The following is an 11386-nucleotide window of genomic DNA, read 5'->3' as shown; positions in this document are numbered from 1 at the left end:
CATTCACTTTTTATTTTGCACATAATATAAGAAAATTAGGCTTTCGAATCTAACAAGTGCAAATGAATATACATTTAGTTTCTTCTATTTTTAAACCTCAACACTTACGAGATAAACATATTCATTATTACTAAAATTTTAGCGGCTTGAAGGTTACTCAAATTGTAACAACAGAAGTATCTAAATGAGATAAAAATTTAATTGGTTGTCTAGCAGTTGATTGTATTGTTTGAAAAAAGTTTTACAAGACGAAAAACTACTGTCGCTTATCAATTTCGTCTTATTTGCTTCTGTACATGCCAAAAAGTCTCAATATTTTTGTTGTCAATAGATATCGCCTTTTTGCCAATATATGAATTTATACCATCTGGTTGGCTCTTTCGATAGCAATCCAGCTCTCACTCGTTCACACACACGTTTGGTAGGAAGCAAACCTCATGATTTTAAAACAATTTATTTAAATTGATTCAATATTTAAACATCCTTGAAATGTTATCTTCAAATAACGTGTTTCAAACATGATATATTTCAAATCACAATCAAGCTTCAATTTTCAATTTTGCAATATCTAAGAGAAAAATAATTGTTAAAAAACTAAATATAAAAAAACGAACTCTTTACATTTGAGAGGATGTTGAAGTAACTTATTAACGGTATAACATACTTACAACACAATGGCAAGCATGAGAAGGAATTTTAAATTTAAACCAAACCTGAATACTTACCGACCGGTTTTGATAACGACACTGCAAAGTTGCAGTAAAGGAAATTACTGACGATAGCATTTTAGTTGTTTTCAAACATTTTCAAACATTAAGGATTTTGACCCGATTGAATAGATTTTTGTTAGCGATAGTAAGCTGGCGATAGGCAAAAGGTTCAGCAGAATGTTTCGTCTCTCAATCCTGTTTGATCCTCTAACCAATTAACATACCATTTTCACCTTCAGCAAGTTTGGAGCCAATATGATACTCTATTGGGTGGCCCTACTTACTCTAACGGTTATCGTCAGAACGACGCTCGGAGTGGATAGGATAGGGCAGGATCCGTTTAATGATGAATTTTTGCGTCGAGTGTTGGCCCGGGCTCGCAGCTGGAAACCAGATACGAATTTCCAATCAAACGTACATTACCATACATTCCGATCACTAAAAGGCATCGGAGAAAGCAGGACAGGATTCAAGGTGCCGATCAGGCGTTACGAATTCGTTTACGACATCGATCTACCAGATTCGTTCGATGCGCGTCACCACTGGCCAAAATGTGATTCCCTGCGTGAGATCCGTAACCAGGGCACGTGTGGTTCGTGTTGGGCCGTCGCTGCCACTAGTGTTATGTCTGATCGTGTCTGCATCCATTCCAATGAAACCATTAACATTGCTATTGCTGCCGAAGATCTGATGGGTTGTTGTGTGGACTGTGGTAACGGGTGCAATGGAGGTTTCTTGGATGGAACCAGCTTCCAGTACTGGGTGGATGCAGGGTTGGTGAGCGGTGGGGCTTACAACTCCACGGACGGTTGTAAACCGTACCCCTTCAAGCCTTGTGAATATCCTTTCAATCAGTGCCACGTGGAAAGCTCGCCCAAGTGTACCCACCACTGTCAGCAAGGAGCCGATCGCCGTTATTCAAAGGATAAGCTGTACGGCCAAGCTGCGTATAGTGTACCACGAGACGAACGTGCCATACGGTACGAGATAATGACCAACGGACCAGTGGAGGCCGGATTCGACGTGTATGAAGATGTGTTGCTTTACAAGTCCGGGGTGTATCGGCACGTTTATGGGGAAAAAATAGGTAAACATGCGGTTCGTATAATTGGCTGGGGAAGAGAAGGTGGCTCACCGTACTGGCTGATATCAAACTCGTACGGGGAAGATTGGGGCGATCATGGATACTTGAAGTTTTTGCGCGGCTCCAATCATCTGGGAATCGAATCAAAGGTAGTAACTGGATTACCGCTGGTGTGAGTTATTGTGAATACAAATAAAAGCGTTTTGTGAATACAAATTTAAGCGTCCGTTACAATAGATACACCGTCGGTAGGTGCTTAATTTCTTTCATTTTTAATCATATAATCTTGGGTTTACTGCATTCATTCTAGGGTTTCGAGAAGATATGACAGGGGGACTGGCTTTATTGAACCTTTGACAATCTAGCATTTTCTACAGCAAAATCAGCCTTTTCGAGCGAAACCCGCTAATATCCGTGTTTTTTGGAATGTGAATTTCAAACGCTCAACCCAGATTCACAGCTTTGGCAGGCCGGCCGAAATCGAGCTTTCGATACCGAGATGGTCTGAACCACGCAGAATCTTGAAGAATCCGTTATCTCCCCAATCGCTGTTCCAGGAGTTAGCAATAAGCCAGTATTTGGTGCCATTCTCGACTCCCCATCCCAAAATGCGGATAGCATGGCCTCCGAGCATTTTTCCCGTCACATGCTGATACACTCCATCCTTGTAGTGTAGCAAATCTTCGTAAACGGTGAACGCTCCTTCCACGGGGCCGTGCGTCATGATTTCCTTCTGAATTTGAGCTTCATGGCGAGCGATAGAATACGAGGACGCCCCGAATCGCTTGTCTTTTGCGTAGGGCACATTGTAGCTCTCTTGGCACTTTTTGACGCACTTTGGCGTCTTTCCACCTTCGCCTTCGCAAGATGGACGCGTTCCGTTGACGTGATGTTCGCACGGTGCAATCGCATACGGTTGGCAACCCAAATTCGATCCGAAAGGCCCACCGCTGACCAGTCCTTTGCGCACCCAGTAGCTCCAGGCAGCACCGGGGAACCCGCCGTTACATCCGAAGCCACAGGTGTGGCAGCAGGAAACGAGGTCTTCGGCCGAAAAGCGGAAATGAACCTTGCCGCCCGATGCGATACAAACACGATCAGACATAGCCTCTACGGCGCCGAAAGCCCAGCAAGAGCCACACGAACCTTGATCGCGAATTTCACGAATCGTCGGACAATTGGACCATTGCTGGCGCGAGTCGAAGCTTTCCGGCAGATCGTCTCCGTCATCCAGCTCGTGAAGTAATTCGGGTTCACGGAATTTATCCGCATCCGGATGCACACCCATCAGACCACGGATGTATGTGAGAGACGTATCCGGATGGAAGTTAGGACCGGCGCGCCATGTTGTGGCTTTCGTGTTGATTTCCTCGATAAATTTGGAGGAAAGGGCGTATTTTTTACCACCGGCCGTACTCGTGCCGACAGCGACTAACGCCAAAAGCACCAGATGAAGCAGCATATTCTATATCATAAGTAGACGATATTCATGAAATTGAACAAAATAATGGATATATGTGCGATGAACTGAAGATAAATAGATTCAGATGAGCAAAGTAAAACAAATCACATTCAGTTTATGTATTCCCACAGACATAAAAATGCCCCTTTCGAAAGTAAAAAATGCTAACGCAGAAGCGCGATAAGATGCCTCACTATGATACTGGTTGCAGCAGCCTCCTCTATTGACAAACAAGTCAGTCTGGGCATTGTTGTTATCAGTTTCATAAATGAGTCATATTCCAACAAATTTAACCTTTCTTTGTGCTACCAATCGTTTGGCTGATACCGCAGCGCAATTGGCTCAGCTTTCTTTCTTTGTTACTGAGGCAATTGAAAAAAATATTAATGTTGCAATTTCGCAGTTTGACCTCAATGTTGGTTTAGCTTTGTTGTTACAACTATTACAAGCATTCTTGTGATAATTGCATTTCGTTGTTCATCTAAATCAACAGAAAGGAACGAATACTTTTGGGATGTTTTTAACACTATACGTACGATTTTTAAACTAACCGACAGGCTAAATTTAATACAGCTCTCATACGTACCAACAAAACACACTTGCTCTGATGAATAACAACCTAATTTAATAAGTGATGACAATTCTTTTTATGGAGTTCCTGTTGTTGCTCGAACGGTTGGATTTACAATTTCCACCAAGGTAAGAATTATCTACGATCCCAGCTTGTGGGCTCGTATTACTAAACGTCGTTGTGCTACGGAATTCTACGTAGAACTATTTTGAATATGGTCTGATTTTTAGCTTGAAGCGAAATCCGCCGTGCTTTTTTCATTGTGTTTTATTGTCCACAAAATGGGTTTATAATGGCAGCTTAAGTACTTTCAAATGTTCAGGCACAAGAGACGTGTTTCATTTTTAAAAGCGGATTTCCGTTACCATGGATGTTTTATTCAGATAGATCATACTGATATTATTCGTTAATTGACTCCAAAAACTAACGTTCTAAATATTATCTAATCTCTTTTTTTCTAATCATTTGCCAATAAATTTGCCTTTCTTGGACTAGTTGCATAAGCCTATGGACCTTTCTTTGGACTAGTTGCATAAGCGAACCTAATTAATTACAAGTCATTACCGGCGTCAATAGTGCTAACGGATGAAAGCTAAAATAAGTTCAGCATTAGATATTCCGATTGAGCATATCATTAACTTAGTTGTTTCGTCAACAGAAATATGTTCTTGCATTTAATAGTATATTCCAAAATATTTCTGCTTTTAGCATTGCTCTCAGTAGCCCCATGTGCATCAGTAATACCTGTACAGTTATTACGATAAGAACGCTAAAATACTACATAGTTTAATGGAATCAAATTTATTTCATCTACAAATTACTCTTACAGTTTCAATCAACTTTATATAGAATTCAGAATAACCCTTGTTTACTCTTAGTCTTATGGAGCTAGTATCGAAAAAGCAAAATAAATTATGTATTAACCTCGTGGAATTTGATCATAGTATCTTCCGCTACATCGACTAGGAGGCTAACCAAAAAGCGCATTCTGTACCAGTTTATTCTGTCATTTGTTGCATCGATCATTAACCCCATCCCGTAGACAAACGTAAACGCCTAACAGACCTGATCCGATTACTCGCCTACAAGTATAGCTCATTTAGAATCATCTACACGTATGTGTTTTGGTTGAGCAAGAAATGCTTAATTCTGCTACTTCCGAGAAAGCATTAAAGAACAAAACTATATCAATTTTTTGTTTTTTACGAAGACGCGGAAGGCGAGCTTAATTCTGTAGTTTCACCAACGGTGGCGGTTGGCCGTGCAGACGATTTCTTCATTGCTCTAGCGCGAATATTTTGCATTGTATTGAGAGTGATCTTTTCCATCAATCGTGGAGAAACAAAGCGAATCATATTGATCGTTAGCTCAAGAAGAGCATGTGGCAAGTAGCCTGTTGTTTGACGAGTGTGTCCTAGCGTGCTGATGGCACTGGCGACGAAAACTCTTGGTGAGCATGCCATCCAGGTACTTTTACGAATCTTCGACATATTGGTAGCCACCGGCCCAGGTAACACCGACTGTACTACAATGTTATGCTTCGCATTCTCCGATGCCAAATCTTCCGAAAATTTGTCCATATATGCCTTTGATGCTGAATACACTGTCAGCAAAGGAGCCGGTATCACGGCAGAAAGGGATGAAATATTGATCACGACTCCAGCGTGCCGCTTCACCATACCGGGCATAACCATTTGGCACATACGTGTCACGGACAATATATTGCAGCTGAGCATATTTTGGATCAGTTTCTCGTAATCAGGCAATTCCAATAGATACTCCGGATTCGCGTAACTCATGCCGACGTTGTTCACCAGGACGCCGATCTCTAGATTTTCAATCTGGCTTTTTATCTGCTCGTAAATCTCCGCCCCACCCGTGAAATCTGCAGCAATAACCATAGTGCGTACTTTGAATTCCGTTTCTGCAAAATTGGTACAACAATAAAATGAGACATCAATCGTATGGCAATATGTGTTTGTTTGTTATCGTATTGAATTATACGTTCAACGTATGTAAATAATTACCGATTTCTTTGGCAACATCTTGTAGCTTTGATAGCGTCCGGCTAACCAGAATAACATTAAGGCCCTTCCGAGCGAGCTGAAAAAAACATAATAGATATATTATCTTATGCAAGATTAATATTTTTTCATACACCGTTACAACCGTTCATACACATTTGCTAACGAACAACGGAGGCTGCTGGATCGTGGTTTTCTCGACCATGATTATTTTGTTTGCATATCCACGAACTATCGAGCTGTTGTGCTTTCTCTTGATACGGCCGACACAACAAAAGAAGGAAAAGCCACACTTATTCGACTTTTCAGTGTTGATTTGACATACCTGCTGCGGAAAGAAGAAGGCTAAAGTGAAATTCCTTTCCCTTCCTACGCGATCACATCCCAAGGGTAGTCATCAACTGACTGCGCCTATCATCCGTTAGCTAATGATCAAACGCAAAAAATAAAGTAAAAAGGTTCGCTCCTGACCATCGACCGATCAATAGATTTCCCTTCCTGCATCTTTTTGAGTAAAGAGCGATGAAATAGTAAGGTACAAGGCATATGACAAAAATTTCTCAACAAAATATGAAACATACTTTTTTGTTGCTGACCATCGAATGAACATACAAAGCTAGAGGACACATGTCGAAAGAAATGATTTCATTGACATATTTCTCCAAATTGAATGCTAGCAAAAGTTTCTTAAACAGCTTGCGAATGTTGCAATCAATTTGATTTGTTAAGGCGATCTTAAAAACAAATACGAAATAATATTCATTCAAAGATCATTTTGTTCAACAACGTAAGTAAAACAACATTTTTCGAATCGATGATCAGAATGTAAATGCTTCCTGGATTGATCGGTCATCGCAGTAATAACTAGGTGGTTTTGCGTGCTACGACCGAGACCCGTCGACTCTCGCTCAAATCGTACGGGGTCACGATCTCCGTTGGCGATCATGTATGCGCGCACTTGACTTTTACTCGTCAACCTTCGTACTCCCTCTTCGTATGGGATAAATTCATTCCGCGTTCCTTGCCGCGCCGTAGCAAATGCTTCACAGGTGGTGGTGTATAGTGCAACTTACCGCCTGGGCGTACGCCTTGCCGATGCCGTCGGTTGCACCAGTGATGACTGCAAAGAAAGAAGAGAAAATATTAGCGAACGAAGGTAAGATGAAAAGTAAAAGCCCCGCAGCGAGACTATACACTGCCGGCATGCGGCAAAGCACTAACATATGACAGTGACAATGTTCAACCTAGCCGAGGAAATTTATGACGGGCTACCTGTGAGCAGTCGGAAATGTCTTACAGGACATGCCAGGCAATGTCATAAAATCCATCTTGTATCTCAAGGACGCAGGAAAAAATGGAAAACGATAAGAACCTTTCAAATTGTCGTGGTTGCAGTGATTGCTACAATGTTTAAAAAAACATAGCAAAATTATCTTCTTATTACCATCATCCAGAAGGACTATGAGGTAGAAACAGGTAGAATGTAAGCAGAAAAGGGTAATATTAACAATTACATACAGCTCTAGGTCATTCCTCAACTACACGATCGTACGCTGTATGGGCGATCATAATCTTTGTTGAAGGGCGCAATTTCGCACCCACAGCTCGAGGTGAGCTGATGCGCGCACACTTGCCTTATGATTAGAAAAAAACGCATAACCAATCGTAAACCGCCCCACACCGGGTGGAAGTTGGCACGTTGATGAGGGAGGGCCTGAACCATCTAGCAGAATAGAGATTAGCAATACTTGCCCTTCCCGCACCGGGCTATTAGTAAGCAGTGGCTTTTTTTTTATCACACGCTTAAAAAGGCGAATGATCTTACTATTTAGATCATCGATCCACACTTCCGAGCTGAAGGCGGATGAAGGCGATTTCGCATATTGTCTGGTCGTTTCAATGTCAACGAGTTAGTATCGATGCTAAGGGTCAATAGCGTCTATTCGCATGTGATCGAATGATACCGGTGCTCGTAGTTGCTCGTAAGCTAACGTTGTAATACGTCAAATGGTGAGCGTTTGTTAATATTTAAATACATGAACCCAATCGAACCTCTGGAAACTTATGAGGGTTTGAAGCGAACTAAAAGATTGATGGGACAATACTATTCTTTAAAGCACTTTTTTGTAGCAGTCATTGCGCCATTTATCTTCTCTATAGCCCTTATGGCCATCCCAACAAAAACCACTCGAAAGTGTTTTGTTGATTTTTTAAATATTCAAATGAAGCTGCTTTTCTCCCTTATGTTTGACACGGACACGTTAAGTGCACGAGGTATTCCGGAAAGGGAAACAAAAAAAAAACATACACACATGAAATTGACGCAATTGCCGTGGCACTATGTCCGCAAAAGGTGAGGTTACCCCGTTTTTGCGAGAGAATCGCTTTTTCCGTCCAGTCGCAACGACTATGTGATTACATTCCAGAACGAACGTCAGGAGCCAAATGACACAGGTCCTCCTTCTCATCTCGTATGATTAGCACTTTTCAAGTGATGATAATGGCAAAAAAACGTGACCAGCATTTAAAGAATCTAAAGAATTTTTTTTTGGTAGATTATGCCAGCAAAGTTCCTAGAACACACCGATTGTTGAAATGTTACCGAAATTCAACGTTACGTAAGGTTCTGTCGGCGCTAGAGCATCGGAGCTGCCGTCGATGACGGAATAACGATAACCAATCACGCTTCTTTCCTGCTAATGTGAATGCTAAACCCCGTTTAACTCGGTCTGGCCAGCTACAAGCGACAAACCCGAAACCATCTCATAATAGTGGACAAACCGGTTTAGATGCGGGGAATTTTTCGGAACACCGCGTTAACTTTCTTTTCCTCCCGAAAAAACGATCGAACCGTGCCGTAGCTTTTAAATACGCCCGGTACGCGGTATTTGGACTTTGGAGAGAAACAGATATCGACGATCATATTAAAAAAAGAGTGCTCCCCACTGGCAAGTACGTTTGGTGTGTGGTTGTGAACTTTTATACTCGGCTGTTGGTTTATTTCGAATTTAATCAGTTTCGCTTTCGTGGCTGTTGCAGCAACCACATGGCGAAGCCACCGGATGTGGAAATTTCTCCAAAAAAAAAAGACAGAAAAAAACAAAGGCGGTGAATGATGAGAGCGAAGCAAGTTACATGATCACCACATCCGAAACGGACAGCGGATGGATCTTTTCCGAGTTAACTGGTTTCTCGATCGCGTGGCGAAAGGGTTTACCATTTTTACATAACTTTTCTTCGAGCATTTTCGGGCTATGAAGATATTTGCTTTAAATCTTACAATACACTATCGCAGTTCACGCTGGTGATCATTTTCCAGCTTCTGGCGTCTCAGACTAGCCGAAACAATGCGATCAACTTTTATCTACAGCGCGATTAGCCCCACCAATGTCAAAAAAAGGTTGCATAAACTGGTTATTATTTTTGGTTGGAAATAACTTTTTGTTCCGAAAGCTAAACATAAAATAATGACACAGCTAATCAAGTGCAAACATTTAAACAGGATATTCCAAACACGCGAAAACTTCATTAAAACCACATAAAGCTCGTTTCTTTTTTACCAGCAACCATATTTCTGTAACACTATTTACGATCGAAATCTTGGCATAAAAATTGTATAAAATCTTAGCAAATTGCGATTCAATACATCTTTAGCTTTTTTATAAATTTGTTTAAAGTATCGAAGGATCACAAGCATTTGAAGTTGAAAAAGTAGGAGCTCTGCTGCTGTAGACCGGTTTGGTGTTCTTGTATATTCTAATTCTTACTGCGCATACCGATGCCTAAGAGGGTAAAGAACCGAAATATAGTGGTAATATGAAAAAACTATCCCCAAGACGGGCTGGTTTTGCTCCTGGTGAACGTTTGTGTTAGGACAGCACACTGTGGTGAAATTAAGTCCGACGGACCAACCCAGTCGCACCATTTAATACCTTTCAATTAACGAATGAGTTCTAACGATGCACGAGCATTGACACGATAATGTCACAAACTGAGTAGAAGAGCATGAACACCGGAAGCCGAACCGGAAGACCAAAAATCTAATACTTACGAGCCCATTCGCCGGTCTTTTTCAGATTGATGCGGCACCCGAAAACCTTAGGTCCGATAAGGTTTTGATAAATCCATGGAAACACTTTCCGCAGTATGAACAGCGACACCAGGACGGCGCTGGTGCTACCAAGAACACTCGAAGTGGTCACCATTTTTGGCGTCACGTTACGTCGCTAATTAAATGCACAGAAGCAAAAGGGTAATGTAAATTTAGCACTTCGAACAGCACCGGATATAGCTTGAACTGCGGTACACTGCCGTTAAATCACAAATGCGTGTCTGGAATGGACGGGAAAAGGCCGGGCACCACCGCGTAGAACGCACACTTTAGCACAGCGAACGCGTCGGTCGCGCTCCGGAACCGCTGCTAAACCCGTCTATCGCGAGGTGCAAGCAAACGCTGAATAAGCTGCGCGGGACAGTGAATGCGTGGTCGCGGCAAACCCTGGAAACGGGGAGCTTCGTTCGTGGCAGCCAGTCAGGAGATTTGTGCGGTTAGTAGCACCGGCTTACAGCGGTCGTTCGATTGACGTTGCAAGCAAACCTGTCGTTGTGGCGGGTTTGGCGAACGAATAGAACTACCGCTTTTCTTATTGATAAGGGTCGATGATAACGCTGTGGCGTTTTACTGAAATTTAGTAACCTGAGAATTTGCGAGTCACACTCTGATAAACGACAGTCGATTGTGCTGATTCGACGAAAATGTACGCTTTTGCAGACGTTCGCCGCTATCGATCCAGGTTCGTGTGTATAGTTTGGCTTTCCACGTCGCGTTCGGTTGCGGTGCACGTCACCAAACAATGCGTCCCCGGAAAGGTGATTTGTTTCGGAGCTGTTTCGGCTCGCTTTCACCTTTTAGCTTTTGTTCCGCTTTCCGCGCTCATCGATAAAGGAGGAGAGGGCACTATAAAGTCGTGTAAATTATGCAGTTTTTATGAGGCGCAGTAGAGTACACATAGCAGAAAGGGAAGAGCTGTAGCTGGAATAGCCTAACCAAAACAAACAACTAAAATCGTAAGAGATGAATGTACGCGGCGGGAATGAATGATAAAACTTCTTACAGTTTACGATGTGAGGATTTCAAGTTAACATTCAGAAAATGTAATGTTTTTCAAGCTACAAACCGGTACAAACTTAATGTAATTCGACTTCCGCAATCGTGCTCTAAATATGACAGAACCGTAGAAAAGAGAAAGTTTAGAAAGAAAGTAGAATTCATAAAAAATCTGACATTAGTTTGACGTTTGACGATTCTTACCGTTGCCCACTGTTGGAGTTGAACATCAATTGATTTACTGATAACATTATTTGATATCATTGAGGTGATTTTCTTTGTCAACATTCGCTGTATAAACGATTTTTTGTTGAATTTCAATGCTTAGACAACAGGAGGTCCTCTGAAAACCCAGAAGAGGTCTAGAAGGTTTTTAATTTTGGTTTATTTCATTAAACAATCTGACAAGAAACAAAAGAAAACGGCTC

General features: G+C 41.8%; 3 protein-coding genes across 4 annotated transcripts; 1 reads left to right on the top strand and 2 right to left on the bottom strand.

Annotated features, from left to right (window-relative positions):
* The first annotated feature begins 965 nt into the window (after positions 1-965).
* Positions 966-1970, top strand: LOC128724321 (cathepsin B-like). The gene has a single exon (XM_053818053.1). It carries the CDS (start codon positions 966-968, stop codon positions 1968-1970), a length of 1005 nt encoding a protein of 334 aa, XP_053674028.1.
* Positions 1971-2094: 124 nt separating this feature from the next.
* On the bottom strand, positions 2095-4007 carry LOC128731781 (cathepsin B). Its single transcript, XM_053824921.1, has 2 exons — positions 3843-4007; positions 2095-3259 (listed from the first exon to the last, which is right to left on the bottom strand). The coding sequence occupies exon 2, from the start codon at positions 3254-3256 to the stop codon at positions 2249-2251; it is 1008 nt and encodes a 335-aa protein (XP_053680896.1). The 5' UTR covers positions 3257-3259; positions 3843-4007; the 3' UTR covers positions 2095-2248.
* Positions 4008-4339: 332 nt separating this feature from the next.
* LOC128731782 (very-long-chain 3-oxoacyl-CoA reductase) lies at positions 4340-11064 on the bottom strand. 2 transcript variants are annotated; one of them, XM_053824924.1, is made up of 5 exons: positions 10966-11064; positions 9903-10077; positions 6925-6971; positions 5855-5930; positions 4340-5751 (listed from the first exon to the last, which is right to left on the bottom strand). In XM_053824924.1, the coding sequence occupies exons 2-5, from the start codon at positions 10054-10056 to the stop codon at positions 5030-5032; spliced, it is 999 nt and encodes a 332-aa protein (XP_053680899.1). In that variant the 5' UTR covers positions 10057-10077; positions 10966-11064; the 3' UTR covers positions 4340-5029. The 2 variants fall into 2 exon arrangements, with proteins under 2 accessions (XP_053680899.1, XP_053680897.1); XM_053824922.1 differs by lacking the exon at positions 10966-11064 and having other exon boundaries at positions 9903-10189.
* Between the last annotated feature and the right edge of the window lie 322 nt (positions 11065-11386).

The sequence above is a fragment of the Anopheles nili genome, chromosome 2 (assembly GCF_943737925.1).
Source record: "Anopheles nili chromosome 2, idAnoNiliSN_F5_01, whole genome shotgun sequence".
NCBI lineage: Eukaryota > Metazoa > Arthropoda > Insecta > Diptera > Culicidae > Anopheles > Anopheles nili.
This window is presented reverse-complemented; position numbering and strand designations above follow the sequence as displayed.